The 27,383-nt window shown below is 42.9% G+C and overlaps 1 protein-coding gene across 2 annotated transcripts in view; it reads left to right on the forward strand.

Annotated features, from left to right (window-relative positions):
• LOC135219669 (m7GpppX diphosphatase-like) overlaps positions 1–27,116 on the forward strand; it is a 203,685-nt gene extending 176,569 nt beyond the window's left edge. For both annotated transcript variants that reach the window (XM_064256619.1, XM_064256618.1), the window contains exon 8: positions 26,756–27,116. In XM_064256619.1, coding sequence (XP_064112689.1) covers positions 26,756–26,772 — 17 coding nt within the window. In that variant the 3' untranslated portion in view covers positions 26,773–27,116. The remainder of the gene's footprint in view (positions 1–26,755) is intronic.
• Positions 27,117–27,383: the final 267 nt, after the last annotated feature.

Below are 27,383 nucleotides of genomic sequence, written 5' to 3' on the forward strand. Positions count from 1 at the left end.
TCATAAATAGTTTTAATTTCAGCGTCAATAAACTGCGGGCTACAGACACGTAAAGCCCTTAGGAACATCCCAGAAAAAACAGAGAATTTAACATTTTGATGGTGATTGGAGTAGTAATGAACAAAAGAGGCAATATTAGTTGATTTTCGAAAGACTGAAAAGGTGAAATTTCTATTATTTCTATGGACAGTTACATCAAGAAAATTCAAATTACAATTTCTTTCTTCCTCTACAGTAAATTTTATAGAAGGGACTAAATTATTGAGATTATTAAGGAATTCCTGGAGGTTTTCGTGAACTGGCCAAATACAGAAGATATCATCCACGTATCTAAACCAAATAACTTTTTGGGGCAAAATTTTTGGTAAGAGTTTTGTCTCAAAAAATTCCATGTAAATATTGCTAAGGACAGGAGATAAGGGATTACCCATAGCCATGCCAAACTTTTGTACAAAAAATTCCCCATTGAAACAAAATTTACTATCTTTGATACATAACCTTATGAGACTAATGAGATTTGCTACACTTAAGGGAATGTCATGATGCTCTAATTCCTCTTCCAAATATTCAAGTAAGTCATCTACAGGCACTTTTGTAAATAAAGAGACAACATCAAAACTAACCATATTAAAATCATAATTCAAATTTAAACTATTCAATTTGTTTATAAAATCAACATTGTTTTTAACATTCGTGTTAGAAATATTTCCTACCAAAGGAGTAAGAATTTTTACAAGCCATTTAGATAAATTATACGTATAATTTATCTAAATGGCTTGTAAAAATTCTTACTCCTTTGTTGCAAAGTGAAGGTAATCGATTGAATATTACTAGACTGTAATAGTTTTAGTTTACAATTACATTTTTCGACCATTTCCGTTAAGTTAAATTTGACAGTAGGTCGAATTTTTTCTATTTATCGTGATTTATATGAAAATATTTCAAAACTGATAAAAGCTGCAACCATGAGTTACTTTTTGTTGTATTCTACATGAAATTGCACACATTTTCATGTATAACACTTTATGTAAGGCCCAAAATAAAACTGTGCAAAAATTACGACAAGGTGACTCAAGCATTTCTGAGATTTTCAGCAGAGTCACCGCACGCAGAGGGAAGGAAAAAGTTTTTTTCCAAAAATTCACCATAAATCAAAATATTGTGCTAGAGACTTCCAATTTGTTGCAAAATGAAGGTAAATGATTGAATATCACTAGAATGTTAGATTTTTTGCTTACCAAAAAATACAAATATATATATACAGGCAGTCCCCGGGTTACAACGGGGGTTCCGTTCTTTAGACGCGTCGTAAGCCGAAAATCGTCGTAAGCCGGAACATCGTCAAAAATCCTAAGGAAACCTTACTTTTAATGCTTTGGGTGCATTGAAAACTATGTAAACTGCAATCTTATGGCATTTTTCATAAAAAAAACTTCAAATATTGATTATTTTGCATTTTTGGTGTCATATTTCATCTGCCAGATGAGCGTTGTAGGCGTTGTGACGCTGGAACTTGCGTCGTAACCCTGGAAATAATGTCTGATGAATATAATTGAAAAGTGTCATAACCTCGGAACGTCGTAAGCCGAGACCATTGTAACCTTGGGACTGCCTGTATATATATATATATATATATATATATATATATATATATATATATATATATATATATATATATATATATATATATATATATACAGTAGTACCTCGAGATACGAAAGGCTCTACTTACGAAAAACTCGAGATACGAAAGCCAATGCGAAAGATTTTACTGCTCTACATATGAAAAGTTTTCAAGATACGAAAGGTTGTTGCTGTAAATTCCCGAGATTCGCCCAGACCACCGAGAACAATTTTAAAACTCCCGCTCCGCCAACTGAGTAAACTCGCCACCATCCTCCCACTCTCCCATTGGTTCCTGATGCTAGTCACCCCATAAGGTCCTGCTCTCCTATTGGTCAGCCTCTACCCTTTTCTGCTTTAAGTATTCTATTGGTAAAAGGTTGCTGTAAATTGAAAAACTTATTCATGCAATACATTTAATAAAAAAAACATTAGGTAAAGATAGAATAAAGAATAGAAATGAATGGTTATTATACTGTTTGGTAGTTTCAGTAGTTGAAGAGAGATAATGAAAATTTATGGCTTACTGTGTAAAAGTGATTGCTTGGCGATCGTTCGATACTCGTAAGTGCTGGATGTAAACAGACGTTTGGAAGCTTTTTTTGTTTGTTTATTATAGTTAATGGTTACTTAATAATTATTTGAAATGAGTACATGCAATACATTTAATAAAAAAGATTGTGAATTAGATATCATAAAATATAAAATAAATCAGACTGTCAACAAATACGTAATTTTTAGAATTCTTCTTCTTTTTTATTATTGCGTTACGTATACGTATGTTTCATTATAGATGTCAGTAACTCGGTATCTCCATTAGGTAAAGATAGAATATAGAATAGAAATGAATGGTTATTATACTGTTTGGTGGTTTCATTAGTTGAAGAGAGATACTAATGACAATTTATGGCTTACTGTGTGCTAGGAAAAATTATTGCTTGGCGCTCGTTCGATTCTCGTAAGACGGTTAAGAACTGAATGTAAACAATCGATTGGAAGGTTTGTTTTTTGTTTGTTTGTGTATTATAGTTAATGATTAATTAATAATTATTTGAAATGAGTACATACTGATTATTTATACATTTTATTGGCATATTCTAAGCTTTTAGCTCTTAGGTTTAGATGTCAGAATCATAGACTAGGCTACAGTAGCAACCGCTAACATAGGCTAGGCTTATTGCTAAGGGACATATGCTAAAGTCCTAATATATGCAGTAAAAATGGGGTTGAACATTGCATACAGTTGAATATTACTCAAGTATGTACAGTATTTTGCCTTTTTGGAGTCATATTTCTTCCGTCGTAACCCTAGAACATTTGTTTTAGGCCTGGAAATGTAATTTACTGGGGTGTTTTTGGAGGGCTTGGAACGGATTAGCCATTTTACATGTAAACTGTGTTCCAAGATACGAAAATATCATGATATGAAGGCCGTCTCGGAACGGATTAATTTCATATCTCGAGGCACCACTGTGTATATATATATTATATACTATATATATATATATATATATATCTATATAATATATATAATATAGATATATATATATAATATATATATATTATATTATATTATATATATATATATAAGATGAATTTTATATATATATATATATTTATAATATATAGATATATATATATATATATATATATATATATAATATATATATATGTATAGAGATATATATAGCTATAGATAATATATATGATATAGATATATATATATATATATATATCATATATAATATATATATATATATAATATATATATATATATATATATCTATATATTATATTTATATATATATATATATATATATATAGAGAAGACGCGAGAAGAGAGAGAGCCTATATATAGAGATATATATAGGATATATATATATATATATATATATATTATATATATATATATATGATATATATATATATATTATTATATATATATATATATAGAATCTATATATATATATATATCTATATATAGATCATATATATATATTATATAATATATATATATATAATATTATATAGATATATATATATATATATATATATCTCTATATATATAGAGTATATAGAATATAAAGTAAAAAAATATATATATATATATTATAATAGATATATATATATATATCAGTATATATATATATATATATATATAATATTAGATATATATAATATATATATATATAAGATATATATATATATAATAATATATATATATAATATAATATATATTATAAGAATATATATAAGATATATATAGATATATATATATATATAGATATATATAATATATATATATATATATAATATATTTATAGGTATATATCTATAATGTATGTATATATATATATATATATTATATATATATATATATATATATATATATATATATATATATATATAGATAAAAATCAATTTATATTGTTTTTATTCTGGTACGAATACATAACTAAAAGGAATGCAGGTGAAATTTTTTTTTTTTTTGCAGAAAACGAAATGATATACAAAACACCAATAAATACAGATATATAAAAACTTGTAATAAATATAAAACTAAATATAAAATCAATGCAGAATACTCACTCGTAATCCTGACTCTTCATTCTATTCTTGTTTTCTCCCTCCTCCATTGAAGAGTCTTGCATTTTTTTCCTCTTGTCATGACGAGGTACAGGTGGATGAGGGAGAAGCGCGTCCTTACTGCCGACGGGCCGCCCTATGGCGGTCTGCTGTGCCCTCCAAAGTCCCTTGGGTCGGTGCATTCCTTGGGTCGGTGCATTCCAATATATGACCGCACTGTGGTATTTGTGGTCACACTCCCCGTATTTGCAGCAAAGTGCTACCTGGCAGGTGCGACAGACGTACCGGGTGTGTCTTCTTGTGCCATTCATATGGCACACCCGGCACCGTTTCTGCCTGTGCCCTTCTAGGAGCTCCAGTGTGTGATCTCCTGACTGCAGCCGACACACAGGGTCCACTATCCGATGGGAAGTCGGAATCTGAGTGCGGGCAGCATCATCAAGGGCGGCGGCAGCAGGGGCGTCGGCAGCAGGGGTGGCGGCAGCAGGGGAGGTGGCAGCAGAGGCGGCGGCAGCAGGGGCGACGGCAGCAGCAGCAGGAGCAGGACGACCGAGGTTGGCCCTCCTAACATCTGCCCTTTCCTCTAGGGGCAGATCTGCAGCTCGGGGCAGGGGGCAGGTGATGGAAGGCCACTCATCAGGATTGAAGTTTATGAGGGCATTCCCCGCCACCTTGAGAAACTGGATGTGGGACATCCTCCTGCGGTCGGAATTGTATCCACAGTAGAGGATGTAGGCATTCTGGAGGGCCAACTGAAGGATGTATTTGAGGAGCTTCTGTGTCTACCTCCTGGTTCTCCTGGCGAAGGGATAATACTGAATGAGTTGATCAAAGAGATCAACTCCTCCCATGTGCCTGTTGTAGTGCCCAATGACAGTAGGCCGCTGGACACGAAACTCCTCGTACGCAACTCGTCCCTGTCAACGAGTCTTCTTCCGCTGCACGATCTCTTCTTGGATGGGCTCATGACTCCTCGTAATCATGGGCATGAGTCAGACCCCCATCCAACAGTGACGAAGACATCTCCCTTCCGCTGCCACTCTGTCTCTCCTCTTGCCAGATGGTGCGGCTGGCTAGTGAACCTCTTGAGGACATTCGGGGCCCCACGCACCAAGCGAAGGGTACCACTGACGTGCAAACCTGCTTCATACAGTTCCTGGGCCAGGTATACCGAGTTATAATAATTATCCATAAACAGGTGATATCCCTGGTTACGGAAACAATCCACAACACCGAAGACAGTGTCACGCAGCGTGGAGAAGACCCCGGAATACACCGAGAAGTCCACGACATATCCAGCGTTGGACTCCATAATAAAAAATAATTTTGTACATGCAACTTCCCCGGCAGATATATACTTAGCTATAGTCTTCGACGTCCCCGACAGAATTTCAAATTTTGCGGCACACGCTACAGGTAGGTCAGGTGATCTACCCTCCCGCCGCTGGGTGGCGGGACTAGGAACCATTCCCATTTCCTAATAAGATTTTCTCTGTTGCCAGTTCCAATAACACCCGTTGTTGGTTCCTCCTGATTTGGATTTTGTTTTTCGCTTGCCGTGGATCTTTTGACTCTTTTGGTGACGTATTGGATCGTTGGCTTCGCATACGCTTTTGTTTAATTTTATGATTCTCTAATGCGTCAGACGCTAGTACTGTTTTTAGAATATGGGCGATGAATGTGTGACTTAAGACTACCGAAGGGTTCGGTAGATCCTCACACTGTAGAAAAGTAATTTAATTTTTGTTTTTTCCAAGGAACTACCACTCTGTTGTAAGACTGTATGCAGTTACTGAATGACAGTCATTAACACAAAACTTTTGACATGAAGATATGATGAGGATCCTTAAGAGAACCTTCATTGTTGAAGTTTGTTTTGTAGTTCTGTAGATCTCTTATTAATGAATTGTCTATTAATAATCCTTGTACTGAATGTGAGATTTTGAATGAGGAAGAAGTCTCTTTCTTCTTCTTTGAGGAAGTTAGAGAAGAACAGAGTTAGGAAAGCTTCGTCTAGAAACTCCAGTAGTTCTCGTACTAACGAGCTACTTGAGGAGGCTGTAGAACCTAACCCTAATGTAGTTGTTGCAACCTCTCCTCCTTTTTCAGCCCCTTCTCCCTTCTTCGAACCTGCGGATTCGTCTTCGAGATGAAGCGCCTCAGTGGAGTGGCTGGTTGGTCCCGTTGCTGAATAACCACTGGTTCCATGCAACGTTAAAGTACCATACAAACAAACAAACGAAGTGAGTTTGATTTATATATTTCTGGCATGAAAGCCGAGATTCGCAGGATGGAATTGCAGTTGCTTGCAATGGAAGGTAAGAGTGCTGTGGGAAGTTTTTTGTGCAGTGTTCCCAGTGTAGTGGAGGGGGCGTCTGACCGGCTCCACATTGCTCCTAGGCCTAGACCTCTTCCAAACTCCCTGGACCAGGGGAGGAGGAATGTCGAAAGCCGTAAGGAGGATGTAGAGCATCCCCAATGGTCAGGCGTCCCTTCGGCAGGCTCTGTTGTCTCGTCCCAGACTGCCATGGATCGCCACAGAAAAGGCATCCTGAGGAAGTGCTTTTCTTCTTCCGATTCGGCTTCTCCAGGCCGCGAGACGCTTCTCTCCTTGCAGGCGCGCCTCTCCTAGCCGGCGCTCTTCACCTGGTAGGCGTTTCTCGTCCAGGCGCCCTCCATCGGAAGGAGGATCCTCCCCTTCCAGGATCCCAACGCATCATAGGCACTCTTCTCTGCACGTCAGGCGCTCGTCTTCTAGCAAGCTCCTCTCTTCTGACAAGCGCCAGGATCCCAGCAGGATCCTTTCTCCTGCTAGGCACTCTTCAGTGTGCAGAAGCGCCTCTCCTGACAGGGGCCAGGATCCCAGCAGGATCCTTTCTCCTGCTAGGCACTCTCCAGTGAATAGAAGCTCCTCTCCTGGCTGGCGCAAGCATAGCAGCAAGCACCTTCCTCCTGCCAGGATCTCTCCAGTGGCCAGGCACCAGGCTAGCAGCAGGCGCTTTTCTCCTGGCAGGCGCCCTACTCCTACCAGGCGCTTTTCAGTGTACAGAAGCGCCTCCTGACAGGTGCCAGGATCCCAGCAGGATCCTTTCTCCTGCTAGGCGCTCTCCAGTAGACAGAAGCGCCTCTCCTAGCAGGCGCTCAACGCCTGCCAGGCACGCGGTACCAGCCAGCCGCACGGCACCAGCCTGGCGCGCGGCACCAGCCTGGCGCGCGGCACCAGCCGGGCGCTCGTCTCCCATCAGGCGCTTTTCTCCTTGCAGGAGCGATTCACCTGAGGAGTCGCCTTTTTGACAGGAAGCTTAGCAGACGCTTTTTCTCTTGGCAGGCTCTCTTCTTCAGGCAGGCGCCTTACTCCTGGTAGGCGCCCTTCTTCGGGCAGAAAAGCATCTACTACGTGGAGGACTGCGCGGCCGGGTGGGGATCTTCGGGTCCTACCTGGCGTAAGCCCAGTCATTGAGGAGGGATCCTGCCCCATCCTTGATTTCTACGGGAATCGAGAGAACCACCAACCGATGATCGTCGGACAATTTCGGTGAGGGTTTCGCCGAGTGCTTTAGATTCTTCGGAATATCTAGCACTCGCAGTGTTCGAGTTTTTTACAATCTCTTAACACTTAAGCGAAACCATGGTCCAAAGTGAGCTAGACGAGAATCCCCGATAATTATTACGATATTCGGGAACCTCGCCAAATGCTCGAATTCTTGGAATAGGTTCTGTCATGTAAGTGGGTTGGCCCCCATTGACAAGATCCAAAAGGTTCTGTCATGTAAGTGGGTAAGCCCCCATTGAAAAGATCCAAAAAGGTTCTATCATGTAAGTGGGTAAGCCCCCATTGACAAGATCCAAAAAGGCTTTGTCATGTAAGTGGGCTAGTCCCCATTGACAAAGATCCTAATAAGGTTCTGTCACGTAAGCGGGTAAGCCCCCATTGACAAGATCCAGAAGAGCTCTCAGTCATAGGTCACTACCTCGCTGAGACTTTTGAGGCAAAGCAGACTTATAGACAGTGTCCATGAAGTCTTCTGCCCAATAAGATAAGAAGCTTGAACTGTAATCTTCGGTACTCTGTTCACAATTGAAGCTTTCCTTCGGGAAAGACTTCTCCTTCATTCTCTTGACTAGAGAACGAAGGTGGTTGATCTCCAATCCTTACTCTCATTCCTCGTAGGGAAAAGAATGTAGGATGGAGGTAGTTGTACAGAAACCTACAAAAATACTACGTATTTTACCTTCGCGACATGATTCTGTTAAGCAGTTGAACTGTCCGGGGTGTAGGCGCATACCGTAGTTAGCTCTACGGATGGTGACCGAGACAACTAGTATCCTAATTGAACTGCTAATTGGGGCTCCCTGCAACCTCCCACAAGATACCAGTTTCGATTTTAAATACTTATGGTATTGTCACGACAACACCAACTCAGCTTTTGTATTTACCGAAATCCGTTTCGCTTAAATATAATTGCTCGAGCGTATTTTTATGCTCGATGGTTCTAGCCGAACGCATTCCTTCGTGGAATGGATTACATGGCAACTCAGGATGACGAGTCGGCGAGAGCTAACGGTTTATGAGTCTGCTGTCACTGCGATAACAGCTCAGTACCAGCTGGCTCTCCGAGATGCACGGTCGGTTGCTTCTCTCTCCCCTGCAATGATTGGCTGCCGAACCGTATCTTTGCCCAACAATCACGGACTTAGGTCTCTGATTAACGGGGATTCTCGCATACATGAATGACCATCTACTGCTGTGATGCTCGGTTTCATCGCCTTCGACATTGCGAGAAATTTTCAACAGAGATATCTCTTGGACTCTTTCATTTTTCTGTTTACCACACTGTAGCAGAAGTCTGTACTAGTCTACCGCTGGATCGCACTGCGATAATGCGGAATGTTTTTTCTTCAGACATCGGAGTTTGTCTTCAAAATATCTCTTATTCGTAGGTGTGCAATTGTTCATTGTTCACCCCGAATTAACAGATATATTGGAAGACATCGCCTATTCCCAGGCCTGACAGCTCTGCTTCCAAATGTTCAACCCATGAGAAGCAGTTCTGCAGGCAGTACTTCCCGGGGTTTTTCATTACTGAAAAACTCCCCGCTTTCATAGCAATTATGACTTCTCACCGGACAGCAATGAAATAGAGGTTAGCGTTTTCAGTCATTGGTAAGCACAGGTTCAGAATCTTGAGAATCTTTCTCTCGATTCGGCTGTGAAGAAGTACGTTGCATTCTCTGTCCTCCTTCGTCTTCTACGGCACATAGTGTTGTTTCTCCTTAGCTGAGATTTAACTACTATGAGAATGTCTTGCCATCAGGAACCTCGGTCTCTAGAAGGCAATTGACTTTCACCTGTTGGGCACATGCCTTAACAGAATCATCACCTCGCCGTCCGGCATCGGTGACAAATAAATATACGTTTTTGATGGTCTCTCGGCATAACCCTTCAAAGGCGAAGGTCATGTGACTTGCTCGGATTCTTGGACAACTTACCTTGATACCGAACGCAGTCAGTCAGCAGCTGTCAGAGTGCCCAGGTCAGTTACAAACTACCGTGTAGACTTAGTTCGAGTGTACCAAGAACTTCGCTGCAGACACCTTCCCGAGCCTGGAAGGGGTAAAAAGGAGCTGAGTTGGTGGTTTTCCCCACTCAGAATGAACAAGGGCTTGTCTCTTCTAAAAGTCGGAACCGCACCTAGTGTCGTTCTCAGAAGCCTCAGAGTCGGGATGGGAGCAACACTAGGGGCGAAAGAAGTGTCAGGCACCTGGAAGGGGGACCAGGTGAACTGGCACATCAACAAGAAGGAGTTGAATACAGTCTTCCTGGCCCTGAGGAGTTTCAAACCAGAAGTCAAGAGGCTCGGTGGTCCAGGTCAACTCGGACAACACCATGGCTCTGGCATATATAAGTAAACAGGGAGGGACTCATTACGTCTCCCTGTACGAAACAGCAAAAGACCGGTTGCTGTGGGCAGAGGAGAGAGAAATTACACTTCTCACCAGATTTGTTCAGGGAGAGAAGAACGTAAGGGCGGACCTGCTGAGCAGGAGAGATCAAGTCCTCCCCACAGAATGGACTCTCCATCAAGACGTTTGCCAGATGTTGTGGAGCCTTTGGGGGCAGACCACACATAGACCTTTTTTGCCATGAATTAGAACAAGAGACTGGACAACTTTTGCTCCTCCATTTCGGATCCAAGAGCAATAACGGTAGACGCACTCCTTCTAGACTGGACAGGGATAGACGGCTATGCATTTCCCCCATTCAAGATTTTGGGGGAAGTATTGTGAAAGTTCATCCCCTCAACAGGAATGAAACTAACTCTGGTCGCTCCCTTTTGGCCCGCTCAGGAATGGTTCACAGAGGTACTGGAATGGATGGTGGACTTCCCCAGATCTCTTCCACTCAGGAGAGATCTGCTCAGACAACCCCACTTCGACAGGTTTCACTAAAACCTCCCCGCTCTCTGCCTGACTACCTTCAGACTATCGAGAGATTTGTCAGAGCGAGAGGCTTTTATCGCAAGGCTGCTAGCTCGATCGCCAGAGCCCGCAGGTCATCAACCTTGCGAGTCTACCAGTCGAAGTGGGGAGTGTTTCAGAGATGGTGGAGGACGAAGAAATTGCTGACTTCCTTCTCTTTTTAAGAGAAGAATGCAGCTTAGCTGTCTCTACAATTAAAGGTTATTGTAGCATGCTATCCGCGGTGTTCAGGAACAGGGACCTGAATATCGCGGAGGATAAGATCTGCATGATCTTATCAGATCTTTTGAGACGACTAAGAATTAGTACTCTAGACCACCTAGTTGGAACTTAGATGTGGTTCTCAAGTTCCTAGTATCGGACAAGTTCGAACCCCCTCAACAGGCGTCCTTCGGGGACCTGACTAGAAAGTCTCTGTTTTCTTTTAGCGCTGGCGACTGCTAGAAGAGTTAGCGAGCTTCAGGCTCTGGATGCTAGAGTAGGGTTTAAAGGAGAGTCAGCAATCTGCTCTTTTAAACCTTGGTTCTTAGCGAAGAACGAGAATCCCTCCTAACCCTGGCCTTGAAGTTTTGAGGTCAAAGGGCTCTCACCCTTAGTGGGAAGAGAGATAGAGAGACCCCTGTGCCCTGTCAGGACCCTTAAATTCTACCCGGGAGAAGAAAAAAGAAGATTAAGGGCAACCTAAAGAGTCTCCGGTGTTCTGTCAGAGATCCCAGAAGACCCATTTCTAAGAATGCTCTGGTGTTCTTTATGAGGAGTGTCATAACAGAGGCGCATGCGACGTGCGATGATGAACAGTTTAAGCTCCTTAGAGTTAAAGCACATGAAGTAAGGGCCGTTGCGACATCTCTGGCATTTCAGAAGAATATGTCGCTGAACAATATTGTAGCCTCTACATAATGGAGATGCAACTCAGTGTTTGCTTCTCTCTACTTGAGAGACGTGAGAGTGACTTACGATAAGTGCTTCTCGTTGGGGCCCTACTTATCTGCAGTTTCAGTGCTGGGACAGGGAGCTGAGACTAATCCTTGTTAGTTTAGTTTAATTTTATTTTTAATTTGGTGTTGTGTTTTTATATTTGTTTGAAAGAGGGTTAAGTGTTAACTCCTTGCAATTGTTAGCTCTAACAAGGGTTAGAGTTGGTCAGGTGGTCGGGATTGGTTTTGTGCTCTTTGATAGTGCCAGAGGCAAAAATTTTGTCATGTAAGTGGGTTAGCCCCCATGGACAAAGATCCTAACAAGGTTCTGTCATGTAAGTGGGTAAGCCCCCATTGACAAGATCCAGAAGAGCTCTCAGTCATAGGTCACTACCTCGCTGAAGCTCTTGAGGCAAAGCAGACTCATAGACAGTATCCATGAAGTCTTCTGCCCAATCAGGTAGGAACCAAGGTCTTTGACCTACAACATGTGTTGTTTCCTGTTTCTATTTTTATTATTTAGCTGTCTCTTACCCTCCACCAAGGGTGCCAATCAGCTAAGTATATATCTGCCGGGGAAGTTGCATGTACAAAAATGATATTGTTATGATACAATTAAGTTTTGTACATACCCGGCAGATATATACGATTAATGGCCCGCCCAGCCTCCCTTCAGGAGACAGGTGGAAAAGAAAATCTGATTAGGAAACGGGAATGGTTCCTAGCCCCGCCACCCAGCGGCGGGAGGGTAGATCACCTGACCTACCTGTAGCGTGTGCCGCGAAATTTGAAATTCTGTCGGGGACGTTGGAGACTATAGCTAAGTATATATCTGCCGGGTAAGTATGTACAAAACTTTATTGTTGTGAACGATGCCAGTTTCTCGTGGTTCCTGCCAAGAACCTTTCTTTGGATGAGGGGATGCTGCCTTACAAAGGACTTCTCAGTATAAAAGTGTACAACCCCAAGAAGCCAAAGAAACATGGTGTAAAAAATATGCCATGTCCGTGAGGTTGCAGCCCTGCCAGCGATACGACAACGTTGTCCGCAGTTCGTCACGGCAGTACTGAGCATAGTCTTTCGTCTCTGCAATCAGGTATTCCAGCAATTCCTGCATCAGAACAGCTGAATGAACCCCAGAGCAGTGAAAGGAACAGGTATGGTGAGTCCAGGTGCTGCTGGGAATGGGTGCATGTTAGGTGGGGTGGGGTCCTCCAAGCACCCCTCATCACTTTCGGACGAACAACCTTCACGGTTTTGCACTCCCCCCCCACAGGCCCATCTCCCTCACTTTCACCCTTGCTCTCTGTTTCGTCCCCAACAACAAAACTCGGCGACTCCTCCTCCTCCTCAGACTCTCCCTCATATGCACTAAAACCACTAAATTCCAGCTCACTTTCAGGCTGTGACTCCTGTACAGACATTGGGGGCAAATATTCATCATTACTTACATCGGGCGTGATGTCCTCGTCACTAGATGACCAACTGCCATCAAAATGAGGACTTTCGACCTGCTCTCGATTGAGCTCCAACAAGTACTCATCAATGTCCTTTTGTTGGAGGCCTCCCAAACATTTACGAATGCCCCTCAGGACACCCCGATGCTTCCTAGGGGTCGTAAAAGGCACACGATGTGGTCCTTGGACACTTTCGGCCACACGAGGCCGCACAACACGGCGTTGGAAAGCTGGGTCACCTTGGGTGCTTGGTCCCTCTCCAACATCCAAGTCCAAAACCCCTCACACAATGACTACCAACAGGCAAGAACGCAATTCACGCTCCTGACGACGTTGGGACATCTCTGTGAACGTCTTGTTATGCCACAAATACTTCAACACTCGCAGACATTCTGCAAAACACGAATGTGGCAAGAGATCGCTCTCCGAAGACGCGTTGCTGATGCTTGCTGGTGCGAGAAGAACGCAATTTGCGCATGCGCACCTGGGTAACGCTTGTAAACAAAACAACAGCTTGATCCATGAACTCCCAGCATCCCTCAAGGCGCGTGATTTAAAATTTGTCTGCAAATATTTAAAAAAACTTTTTGTAGTCGACGTATCGTACGTCAATTAAGCACCCGACAGACAATTTTAGTCAACGTATAATACGTCCAATAGGCGTTTAAGGGTTAAGCTAAGGGTAAGTGTCCTTGTTTGAAAAACAAAAGTATTTGCCCTTATTATTACTCTCTGCACAGAAAATAAAAATAAAAAAATTTACCTTTGATTTTCCTTATCTTAATGTTAAGAATTTACGTTAACATGTTTTTTTTTCTTCTTATATATTGACTCATCTATTCCTTTAAATAGGAGGGCAGAGCTCTGGCATGACAAGACAAAAACTTCTACGGATCACTGTCCACCAATTCATTCAGGAGAAGAATGAAAACGAGACAAATTTGTCATCATGAACCCTGGTGCTTTTATTGTCATAACTCAGGCCATGAAGCTCACCCGCTCTCTTCAAGGAAGCCAAGGCCAACAGGAAAACTGTCTTTAGTTAGATTCCTGACTGATGATTGATGTAGTGGTTTGAATGGAGCTCAAGTGAGACTACTCATGACCAGAATAAGATCGCACATTGCATGTTTGAGCTCTCTTGTTGAAAAAGACTGTTCAAAAACTCATGAACAACACCATGATTTCCCAGGATAAAGAGACATCCAAGCCTTTCAGATGCAGGAATAACCCAAATGTCGTCCTATAGTCCCTGAAAGCTGAGACACTGAAAGAATAGAAAATCCATTATCAAATCACTGAAATTCAGTGGAGAGAAACACTTTCGACACCCTAACCAAAGTAGGTGGCCCACTTGCTCTGGTAAACTGCTGATGAAGACCTCCTGAGATAGCTGGACATGTGGACTTGTGGCCTGCTGCTTTCTGAGAAAAGCTTCTCGCTCACAGGAGGTACTCGACAGTCTCCGGCCATGAAGCGACAGAGATCTTACCAACTGGTGGAACATTTCCACATGAGGCTAGCAAGAGAGACTCCATGGAAGATTTCTTTTGGAACTTCTGATAGAAGATACAGAAGTTCTGGGAACCACTCTGCTTGTGGACACAGGGGCACCACTGAGGACATCCTGAAATTCCTGGGACTCACAACTCTGTCCAGGACCTGACGGATCCAGCAGACTACTCAGCCCAGAACCTGACGGTTCCGGCAGACTATTCTGTCCAGGACCCGATGGATCCGGCAGAACTGAGGGAAAGTATACCCTAGAGATTGTACCAAGGATGCTGAAGAGTGTCCTCTACCTGAGGAAGAGAATCCTAGACCTCCAGCTTCATGACGAAGCGAGTGGCAAAGAGATCTAAGGCTGGATATTCACGCACAGGTTTACCTGTCAGCCTACTCACAACCGTTTGACAGATGAGTGTCCACACGTAAAGAATAGAACTGACAGTTGGATAGTCAGCTCGAGGCCATTGCCCTCATTTCTTGCCCAGCCTTCACTGTGGGAACAGTATATATGACAGTGATGGAACTCCACTGGCTGACAAGGAGTGGAGCTACATGTAGCCTACTAGCTGCTGCGGCAATTCACCTCAAACTAGGAAAGAAGCCTAAATGCATAAAAGAATATACAGTGGACCCCCCCCGTATTTGCATTCTCCGGATTCGCGGACTCACACATTAGCGGATTTCTGTCAGGAACATTTCCTCGCATTGTTTGCAGAAAATTCGCCTATTTGTGGTATTTTTCTATGAGAAACATCCACAAATTCCTGGGTTTTTTTATAAATTATATCATAAAATGCATCGTTTGTGATGAAACTTTTAAAAAAACATATAAAATTTTTTAGTGAGTTTTTCTTTAGTTTTAACTAACAAAATAGAAGGTTTTAAGCATTTTTATAGGGGTTATAACTATTCGCGGGTTTTAACTATTCACGGGGGCGTCTAGTACGCATCCCCCGCGAATACGGGCGGACTACTTTAGTCTAAATATTGCCTATTAAAGAGATATGTATAATATTGGTGAATAAGGATAAATTAGACCTGGGGGTTGGTTCAGTTATTTATGAAATGGATCATGAAGCCTACTTTCACTAATAACACCTTTCATGAAAGGTAGTATACTATACCAAATTGTATTTATCACATGGATGTAGTTTTTATTTATTATATTATATGATTAGGACTCACGACGGTCTACAAAAAGCGCTGCATGGTCTAACAATGAAGCTGATTAGGCCTATACATAGTTTATTCATATTCTGGTCGGAGCAGCTAAGATCCTTCCCAGGCAAAATCCAGCAGCGAACTGTCATAAAATTGTTGGTTACTCGTCCACACGTGTGATCACCTGTCAGTCGGACGAAAGAACTTAAGGTAATCTCATTAGTTCATCAGTTTTAGTGAGTGGATTGACTCCGCCCACAAACTGTCATCTACACGTACGTTTTAACACCACTTTTGATGAGCTGACAGGGAGACTTGACATAAACCTGTGCGTGAATACCTGGCCCAACATGGGTCTTACCCAAAGATAAAATGGCGAACCACTGCGTCCTGATGCAGAGACCACTACATACATAGGACTTTACCCCAATGGCGAGATTGTTGGCCACCACATTCCTCCTGCCTGGAATGTAGCTGTTGACCAGGGTGACCAGATTTTGAAAATTAAAATAAGGGACACCTTCATTGGAGAGGTAGTTGAACAATATAGACAACTTTTACATGAAGTTACACACGCAGTGACTCAGGCAGCGCGAAGTCTTTCTCAGTTGGGTCCAGATTGTCCAGGACCTACTTCACTAACTTTTCTTTTGTTTTAAAGTGCGTTCATTGTAGATTTTGTTACAAACAGCTGTTCATTGCATGTGTCAAAGCATTACAATATTGCAATCAAGCACTGTTGCCAATTTTGGGCAGCAGTCTTTACCCCATGTTTTGCAAAATTTCACTAGTACTGTATAATGTATTTTTTTTCAAATATTGAAAATACGGGACTAAAAGCGTCCCGGGGAGGGTCAATACGGGACACGGGACAAATGTCATAAATATGGGACAATCCCGTCAAATACAGGACGTCTGGTCACCCTGGTGTTGACCGCACATTGGTGCATCTTGATTGTTAAATGAGTGGAGCTGATGGCAGAAAGGAGTTCTCATCTCCAATGAAGAATTCTGGGACCATGAATAGACCTCTAGAATCTATCACTGAGAGGAGGTCTAACAAGGTTTTTCAAGTAGACCAAAAAGACAATAGGATACGCCATGGGGATGTCCTAAAACAAAAAAACTCAGAACAGATATGCTCAAAATCTCTTACTGTAAACTTTTGCATGACAAAGTAATAGCACTGTAGATCTGGGAGAAGTCCTTGAGCTGCCCAGGAAACATGTATCTTCAACAGTAGAGACTTCCTTACAATCAGTATGCTATTCGTCAGAGGAGTCGCCCTACAGGGATAGATCCTGGCCCCCGCCTAATTCAAAGATAAGACCACCAGAATATGAGTTACATTACAGATCTGGTTACACATATGAAAAGGAAGGTTAAGCCAACTTCATAAAGAATGAGATCTTGCAGAATCAAGAAGCAGAACATCTGGGAATGCCCAAAAATACATAATCTCAAACCAGCAGGCTAAGTTGAGAATTCCAACACTTAGACTAGCAGAATATGGAGAAATATGCTTGCCCAGTCTAGGCTAGGTCTAGAATCCAACCACCTGGGCTAAGATAAATTGGCAAGTGAAGGTTCAACTAGCCACCCATTGAATGGTATGCTAGAGTAGCCAAAGAACTTAACCACTTGCTAAGCTAAAAACTCAAGCACTTAGGCTAGGTTAAGGTAGCTTTGACTAGTTAGGTTAGGCTAAGAACTCAATCACGTAGGCTAGGTCAAGGTATCTTTGAACTAGTTAGGCTAGGCTAACAACTCAGCACTTGCTAGGCTAAGAACTCAACCACTTAGGCTACATTAAGGTAGCTTTGAACTAGTTAGGGTAGGTTAAACAGCTTTTTAGTGATATGGAAAAAAACCTTAGATTTAAAGGTTAAAAACAAATAGTGTACAGGCAGTGTCCAGGTTATGTCGGGTTTGGTTTATGGCGTTTCAGACTTATGGCGCCATTAACCCTGATTTTTCGTTGCCAGAAGTGGATTTGCAGCACCGTTAACTGCTTTACAGGGCCGTAACCCAGATTTATGGCACTGTAAGAGTTATTTTATTCCCATTATAATTATGATGCTTCGGGTTATGCCAATTTCTGGGCTCAGTTCGTGTCGCTGCGCGAAATAATCCTTCAATTTATTATTTCTAAGGTAAATTAGCTAACAAATACCAGAGAAAAAACAAATCAAAGAAGATGTCAGAATAACTGACTCGCTCACCCAAAATAAAGAAGGGTGTCGGTATGGTAACTGGGGCGAGTGAGACCACTACCACGAACTTCTTGCCATTCAGAATTTTCCTATATCAAAATTCTCTATGAGAGAGCCGACCTACAGAATGGGGCGGCAACTACTACTACTACAACCCACGCCATGCCGATCACCGCGCCTCTGGTGGCCATCCTTCAAGTTAGCGGACATTCGCCTACACATGTTTTCGTTTCGCTCTCTGTGTTTTAGGATTATCCCTACCATTTTTGCAAGATGGAACGCGCAGCCATTGCAGCAGCTAAGTTAAGTGTCCTACACAGGTTTGATTCTTGTTTCGTTCCATCCAGGGGCCTATATTTGCCGTTTTTTAGGTATAGATATGGGTTCCTGGTCTGGAGCATGGCGGCATGGTCCCGCCTCATGGTCGGTTAGGTTCTCGGTCCCCCATACCTGGAACCTTTCCCCCCTTTTATTACTCACGTGTGGCTCATGTCCTATTATTTCATTTATATATGCTGTTTTATATCGTTAGGGGATATAGCCTACTCCTGGTTTTAGGTTATGCATGCATGTCTTCTACCTCTTGTAGGCATTCGAGTGTTTCTTGTCCAGACCCTAGCCATTGCTCTTCGTATCGGCTTAGGCTAGCTCTGAGTGATAGACTTTCTTTCGGGTCAGTCGTGTACTCCTGGAAGTTCTTTCTCTTTCACTCCATATTTTTTCCCCTACTTTTATTTTCGATGTTTAGTATATTTTGGTTAGCCTAGGGCGTCTAGCTTTGTAGCCTAGCCTGGGTCTCTATGGTCCTTTGGTCCATTCCAGTTACAGTTTTGTTACATCCTTTTTGTCAGTTTTGTTGCATCATCCTGCTCAGTTTGGTTGCATTTGACCCTTGGCGTCCGATCCAGTCGGTTGTGTTGTGTTATCGTACCTTGGTCCACTCGTGATCGCGGTACAGCTAGACGCCCGCCCCAGTCGCTTCCCCCCCTCTTCCTCTCACCATAGAGTAGGAGGGTGGGCTGTCTGTTCTAGCTCGCTCCATCCGGGCCTGGCTCCCTCTCTCCCTACGCGGAGGGAGTAGGGGAGTCTGGACAGACCGTTAGGCTGGGTGTGACCTTGTTCTCCCTCGTGCGCTGTGGTACCTCGGTGTGACAAAGGTTGGGGGGTTGGCCTCCCCCCTCCCTAGTTGCTCCGGTGTTCCGCCGTATACACGGGAACTGAATTCTTCCCTCCTCGCCTTTTCCCCCCTCTGTACGACGGAACTACATTTCTTTTTTTCCTGGCGTTCTTCAGTTACGGGGGAGGGGTCGTGGTCGGCTCCGCCAACCAATGGAGTGGATACGTTTTCAGTTGGTCCTTAGCTTTCCATCGTTCTTTCATCTCCGGCATATGCCCTAGGGCATTCTTCCGGCAGAGTTGGACAGCGCCGCGCTTCGGAATCGTCTTCCGATTTTAATTTTAGTTATGCTTAAGTTAGTTTATAGTTAGCTTAAGCTTGGGTCCCTCCCCTGCCCTTATGGAAATTTTGTTTATAGTTATATATCATATTTCTATATTTACTTCTGGTTTACGAAATTTCCTCCTCCGGCTTACACCGGAGTTACTGTATCAACTTTTATCGCATAAGGTTCTTAGGGGAGGGGTTATGCCCGAAATTTTATTAATCTCCGGCATGCGGCGGAGTACTAAGATAGTCCTGTGAGTATAATCTCGATACTCATGTATCTTTCCACTTACAGGCTACCAACTGTGAACACCCCGGGTGCAACGCCGTGTTGCAGGACCCCTGCGGGCATGAGGTCTGCAGGACTCATGCTCCCTGCTCCACCAGCCATGGCGACTTACAGGTCTGGTTCCACGAGGCATGTTCGATCTGCTATGAGCTTGTGACTCAATTTTTGGACGGGGTAAGTATTTTTTCTTATCAGCACTTTCATGGAACATTAGTTCTGATATATGCTTAAGCTTAAGTTTTACTTGGTATACTGATACCTTTGTATGCTCCGATATTGCTAGTCTTAAGCTTGATTTAGTCTAAGGGTTAGGATTCACCTTTAGCCTTAAGATCTAATAATCGCCCTCTCTTTCAGGCTGCCGCAGTCAGGGAGACTGCTCTCGCAACCCTGAGAGCTTGGGTCGGCGGCTTCGGGAAGAACGCTGCCAAAGGGCAGCCTTACATCCTGGAGAAGAGGATGGCTGTCCTTCTGTTTCCCGGAGGCAAGTTGACGGGGTACGTCGACCCTACTGAGGCAGCCTCGATGATTGCGACCATCCAACAGCAGGTCGCTCAGTGCATGAAGGAAGGACCAGGCCAGGACATCTCGGCGGAGGTCGCCACATTGGATATAAAAGTAGAGCCCATGGTAGGTGTGGACGACTCTTTGGTTGAGGTAGGTACGTTGGACGCTCAAGGGCTTCCCTTGGGCATCTCTGGATCTTCATCTCCTGTTCCTTCTTCTTCTTCCTTCCAGGGCTTTACGGGGGCGGAGCTCCCGTATAGTGCACCAGATGCCTCTGTGGTTCCCAAAGTGAAGGGCCACAGAGCTCAGAAAACCCTTTCCAAGAAGTCGTCGTCTAAGAAGACTTCTTCGGCGTCTTCATCTCGTAAGTCTCCGGCTTCTCACCCCGGAGCAGAGAAGGTGAAAGCATCCTCTTCCTCTGCTTCACTTTCTAAAGGGTCGAGGAGCAAGTCCTCCAAGGAGAGATCCCGTACTCCGGCGGAGTCGGTGGTCTCTCCTCCTTCGCAGGTACTTTCTCTGATTACCCCATCTGCTCCTGCGCCAGTTTCTGGCTTTGATCCTGCTGCATTTTCCGCCGGAATGATGCAGCAGGTGGGAGATCTTGTAGGATCGTTAAGGAACAGCATGGAGCAGATGTTCACTCAGCTGTCGGACAGGATGTCCACACAAGAGAACCTCTTGTCTGGGTTTAATCAGGCCCCGCAGCTTGCTACTCCAGCACCTAGTGCCGGTCTCATTCAGCTCCCTCCTCATGATTCCCTCCCACCATTCTCCATGAGCAACCCTTGGAGAGTAGCATCTTATGCTCCCTTCCAAGATGGTCTCATCTCCATCCCGGAGTGTGGAACTCGAAGGATTGAAGACTTCGAGTTCTATCCTGAGAACTTGCAGCCTCCATTCATTGGCTATGCCAGGCTGACGGAGTCAGCTTTGAACAGAGAGGACAAGATCCCGAAGGGATCAGGCTCAGAGGGAATGGCTTCGTTGTCTTGAGGATTGGGACTGCATCAACACTAGATGCCAGGCTTTCAAAAGTCCTTTCACGATCTTCACGACGGAAGAGGAGACTCCACTCCCCTTCTTGACGAAGATCGCAAGTGTAACGGTGCAAGCAGGCCTAAAAGGAGATCCTTTGCCACAGCTGAGAGAGGCAGACCCCACATCACCCTTGTTCCCTTCGTTTGGTGATATGTGGGAGGACTTGCCAGCCACCTTCACAGTTGGAAAGTTTAAGCCGGACTGTGCTATGGATCAGTTCAGTGAAAAACTTCCAAGACTTCCCGATAACCTCATTCAAGCTGAATTTGAGGCGAGGTCCAGACTGGCAAGGACTCTCAACACCATGGTCATGACTGAGGTAGCGGCTCTTTCATACGCTTCGGAACCACTCTTCAAGCTGTTGACCAAATCACAGACTTATACAGTCCAATCGGACTTGTATGAATTTGTGGTTGCGAGGGTCAACTGTAGGAAACATGTCCTCCAGGAAGCAACTATTCGGCATGAGCCAAACAAGTTGCTTTCCTCCAACATCTGGGGGGCGGACCTCTTCCCGGAGTCAGCGGTTAAGGAGGTCCAGAACGAGGCTACGAGACTCAACCAGTCTCAAAGATCGTTGGGGCCTCTCCGCCAAGAGGAAACAGGATTCATCTGCTTCGGGTAAGAAGCTGAAAAAGTCCAAGAGGTTTCAACCTTACCAGAAGAAGCCTCAACACTTTGTTCAGTCTGTATCAGCCGTCCCAGTCACCCAACCAGGACAGGCTTCCATGTTGAAGGGCCAGACGCAACCTATCCTCCTGATCTCACCTCAGCCCTCCACATCTTATGCGGTCTCCCCGGCGTTCAACCAAGTGTATGAAGGCCAAGCCTTTCAGCACTTTAACCGGTTTGCCAGGGGAAGTAGAGCCAGAGGAGCCTTTCGTCAGAGAGGATCAGGAAGAGTCGTTAACAGAGGCAAACACTTCCGTGGAGGACGTGGAGCTCACCCAGCACAGCAGCAGTGAGATCTCCAAGGTAGGAGGGAGGCTGTTCCTCTTCCGGCATCGGTGGGGGTTCAGCAAATGGGCACAAAGTATTGTGTCAAAAGGTCTGGGTTGGAGTTGGATCAAGGGCCCCCCTCCACCCAGACCATTCCTTCAACTTCCATCGAAGGAATTGACAGATTATGCGGAGGAACTCCTTCAGAAAGGAGCAATATCGAGAGTCAAGCATTTAAAGTTTCAAGGTCGCTTGTTCAGCGTGCCAAAGAAAGGCTCATTAAAAAGAAGAGTAATCTTAGACTTGTCCCAGTTAAACTTATCCATTCGCTGCGACAAGTTCAAAATGCTGACCATCTCTCAGGTACGGACCTTACTTCCCCGTGGGGCCGTCACCACCTCTATCGATCTTACAGACGCATACTATCATATCCCAATAGCCAGACACTTTCGCCCTTACCTAGGCTTCAAGCTAGGGGACCAGACATTCTCATTCAAAGTGATGCCCTTCGGACTGAATGTAGCTCCCAGGGTATTCACGAAACTAGCGGAAGTAGTCGTTCAACAACTGAGGTCACAAGGGATAATGGTAGTAGCATACCTCGACGATTGGTTGATTTGGGCACCAACCGTCGAGGAATGCCGGAAAGCCACAAAGAAAGTAATTCAGTTCTTGGAGTATCTGGGATTCCAGATAAACAAGGGAAAATCAAGACTCACTCCTGAGTTTCGATTTCAATGGCTAGGCATCCAATGGGATTTATCCTCCCACAATCTGTCAATTCCGGTAGCCAAGAGAAAGGAAATAACGAAGTCAGTAAAGCAATTTCTAAAGTACAAATATGCTTCAAGGAGAAACCAGGAAAGGATCCTAGGTTCCCTACAGTTTGCCTCAGTAACAAACATCTTGATGAAAGCCAAACTGAAAGACATAGGCCGGATCTGGCGCTCAAGGGCAAATGTCAGATCTCGGGACAAGTTGTCAGCAATTCCGCAAATCCTTCGGGACCATCTGCGTCCCTGGACTCAAATGAAGAATCTGTCCATGTCAGTACCTCTTCAATATCCTCCTCCGGTAATAACCATCCATACAGATGATTCATTAAGCGGTTGGGGAGGGTATTCCCAGTTCAAAAAGGTTCAAGGAACTTGGTCACTACAGTTCCGCCAGCTTCACATAAATGTATTGGAAGCCATGGCAGTGTTCCTGACTCTGAAGAGGCTCCTGCCACCGAAGAACTCTCATGTAAAATTGGTTCTGGACAGCGCAGTAGTAGTACACTGCATCAACAGGGGAGGTTCCAAATCAAGACATCTAAACCATGTCATGATAGCCATCTTTTCCCTGACGGACAAATTCAAATGGCACCTCTCCTCTACCCACCTAGCGGGAGTAAGGAATGTGATAGCAGACGCTCTATCTCGGTCAGTTCCCTTGGAGTCAGAATGGTCTCTGGACAACAGTTCGTTCCAATGGATACGCCGGAGTGTTCTAGGTCTCCAAGTCGATCTCTTCGCTTCTCAGGCCAACCACAAGCTTCCATGCTATGTGGCTCCCAACCTGGACCCTCTGGCATATGCCACAGACGCTCTGTCCATAGATTGGAACCAGTGGAAGAGGATTTACATCTTTCCTCCAGTGAATCTTCTTCTGAAAGTTCTGAACAAACTCAGGACTTTCAAGGGACAAGTGGCACTAGTAGCACCGGACTGGCCGAAGAGCAATTGGTATCCCCTGCTTCTGGAATTGGGTCTTCACCCCCAACGGATTCCCAATCCCAGGCTCTCTCAGTCAGTAAAAATGAAGACTGTGTTCGCTTCCTCAGGAATTCTAAAAGCCCTAACTTTATGGACTTTATGAAGTTTGCGGCCAAAAAAGATGCAGGTATAGATCCCCAGAATATCCTTTTCCTGGAATCAGATAAAAGGGATTCAACTCTGAGGCAGTACGACGCTGCAGTTAAGAAGTTGGCATCTTTCCTGAAGGAATCAAACATCAAAATCATGACTATCAATTCAGCTATATCCTTTTTTAGGTCCTTGTTTGAAAAAGGTTTAGCAGCTAGCACTATTACTACAAATAAATCTGCCTTGAAGAAGATCTTTCAGATGGGTTTTAACATAGACTTAACAGACTCCTACTTTTCGTCTATTCCCAAGGCTTGTGCTAGACTTAGACCTTCTGTAAGGCCTACTTCTGTGTCATGGTTTTTGAATGATGTCCTTAAGTTGGCTTCAGATACTGACAACTCAACTTGTTCATTTATAATACTCTTAAGAAAAACATTATTTTTGCTAAGCCTGGCTTCAGGAGCTAGAATTTCAGAACTGTCGGCTCTATCCAGAGATTCGGGTCATATAGAATTTCTCCCCTCAGGAGAAGTGCTACTTTCCCCGGATTGCAGCTTTCTAGCTAAGAACGAGGATCCTTTATTGAGGTGGGAACCTTGGAAAGTCATCCCTCTTCCTCAAGACCCTTCTCTTTGTCCAGTAATGACCTTACAAGCCTTTCTGTCTAGGACATCCTCCTCCTCTTCGGGTCCCCTCTTTAGGAGAGAAAAGGGTGGCACTTTATCAATTAAAGGCATAAGACAACAGATCCTCTACTTTATTAAGCAAGCAAACCCTGAATCTTTTCCTAAAGCACATGATGTCAGGGCAGTAGCCACCTCAATTAATTATTTCCAACACATGAATTTCGATGACTTGAAAAAGTATACTGGATGGAAATCGCCGACAGTGTTCAAACGACACTATTTAAAGTCTCTAGAATATCTAAAATTTTCAGCAGTGGCAGCGGGAAACATAGTTTCCCCTGACTCTGCACAGTAGTATAGTTGAAGATCCAGATCTCCTTTCTGCCTGCCTCACTTAACACTTCGTCCACCCTATCATACTGCTCTACACTTCGCCTTAGCCTTAGATGCTCATATGAATAGCTTAGTGGTGTGTCCCTTATTTTTTTGCTAGGGGCACCCACACATAATGTTTGTATATAACCTTACGAGTGTGGTTCCCTTATTTTTATGCTAGGGTCCCACACTCTCATATCATGATGGTTTGATACTTTGTATAATGTTATTGATTATGTATATAAAATTTATTGAGTGTGTTGCATTATTATATTGTTGTTTTTACACACACTATCATATATGAATATGTTCAAGATTTGTAACCTTGTATATCTGTTGTGTAATAATACTTTCTTAATTATAAGATATAATCAATTTGAAGTGCCCCTATTTAGAAATTATCTAAATATGTTCATGATTTTCATTTATCATTTTATATACATGTGCTCTTATTGCAATTATAATATTGTAGATTTAATCTTTAGTTTTATTTTGAGACCCTCTTATTTTCTTCAATCTTGTGCTAATTCTCTGGTACTATTTCGCGCGGCGACACGAACTGAGCCCAGAAAAAGGATTTTGACGTAGGAAAAATCTATTTCTGGGCGATTGGTTCGTGTCGCCCAGCGAAATCCCACCACTACCCTACCCTGCCGCCAAGATTGCCTGCTAACTTCAGGATGGCCACCAGAGGCGCAGTGATCGGCATGGCGTGGGTTGTAGAAGTAGTAGTTGCCGCCCCGATCTGTAGGTCGGCTCTCTCGTAGAGAATTTTGATATAGGAAAATTCTAAATGCCAAGAAGTTCGTGGTAGTGGTCTCACTCGCCCCAGTTACCATACCAACACCCTTCTATTTTTGGGTGAGCGAGTCAGTTATTCTGACATCTTCTTTGATTTGTTTTTTCTCTGGTATTTGTTAGCTAATTTACCTTAGAAATAATAAACTGAAGGATTATTTCGCTGGGCGACACGAACCAATCGCCCAGAAATAGATTTTTCCTACGTCAAAATCCTTTTTTTGGCTTACAGCGCACCACCAGGAATGGAAGTTCTGCCGTAAACTGGGGACTGCCTATAATCAAAGATTCAGAATCATCAGGTCAGAGTTCCCTATGGAAAATAAGTCTCGGTCAAAGCATGGTGGATGGATTTTAAAGGGAGGTCATTTGTATCTGGAAAGTTATTTTTGCATTTTTAATATATTTCTCAGTTTCAGTGTTCACTGGATTTATTTTAACTTTGTTATTATGAAGACCCAAACAAGAATGTTATTATGAAGACCCAAACCTTTCTTGTTTATACAGATTTATCAATAACAAGTTGGTTTGATTATCAAAATTATCAAAGCTTGGTTAGGTGGTTGACTGAAACATCTTGGAATCATTGCATATGTACTTACACATATTCAAGCTCAGTTTTAGTTGTTAGATTTCTCATCTTTGTATATATGAAGAATATTACCATGATTATTTATGTATTTTGATGACTAGTTAATGATATTTGGTAATAAGCAATACGTATGGGGTGTATGATTCACAAAAATAATCGTGAAGCTATCCTTAGGGTTTGTTTTTTGTAAAGTTTACATGGACAGTGCTCCATAGTATAAATGTAAACATGTCATATTGATTAAAAGGATATTAACTGTTTCCTTACAAATGCATATTTAAGATATTAACTGTTTTCTAATAAATGCCTATTTAAATGTGCTGTGTATTAATACATATTTCATATTTCCAGGACTCTTTTCTAAATAGGAATCACAAGCCTCATGAAGCCAGTGCGCCAAATTATATCTTGTGGTTTAACAGAAGATTTTGTATTTTGTACCAGATATTGAAGACCATGTCCGTCCTCCTTTCATTTTATAATTATCCATGCTACTGAATTATGAATGATTGAAATGAAAGTAGTACAACATGAATATGAAGGTAAAATATACAGCATTTGATTTTAATTCTGTTTCTTTCATGGTACATTAGTAATCATAAAGATTTAAATTTTTCCAATCATCTTAAATACTTTATATTTTTTAAATGCTTTACACTTGTTTATAAATACTGTTTTGAAGATGTCAACCCAATAAACTCTGAAAACCTTATTGTTTGTAGTTAAGGGCCATCAAACCTGAGAATTATGGTAAACTTGTGTTAACAGCCTCAGCACAAGTTTAAGAATTTTTTTCTTATAAACCTGTTGCTTTTACTCAAATTTCAGATACTTCATTCAAAGAATATCTTTATTTTTAGACTGTTACCAATTGGAAAGTTCTTGAAAGGCAAATTGACTCATTGATTGTGTGTGAACCAGCTGTAAGGAGAGGAGGGTTTGAGGATGGCGGCCACTTCATATGAATGAAATGGTTAGG

The sequence above is a fragment of the Macrobrachium nipponense genome, chromosome 1 (assembly GCF_015104395.2).
Source record: "Macrobrachium nipponense isolate FS-2020 chromosome 1, ASM1510439v2, whole genome shotgun sequence".
Classification (NCBI taxonomy): Eukaryota; Metazoa; Arthropoda; class Malacostraca; order Decapoda; family Palaemonidae; genus Macrobrachium; species Macrobrachium nipponense.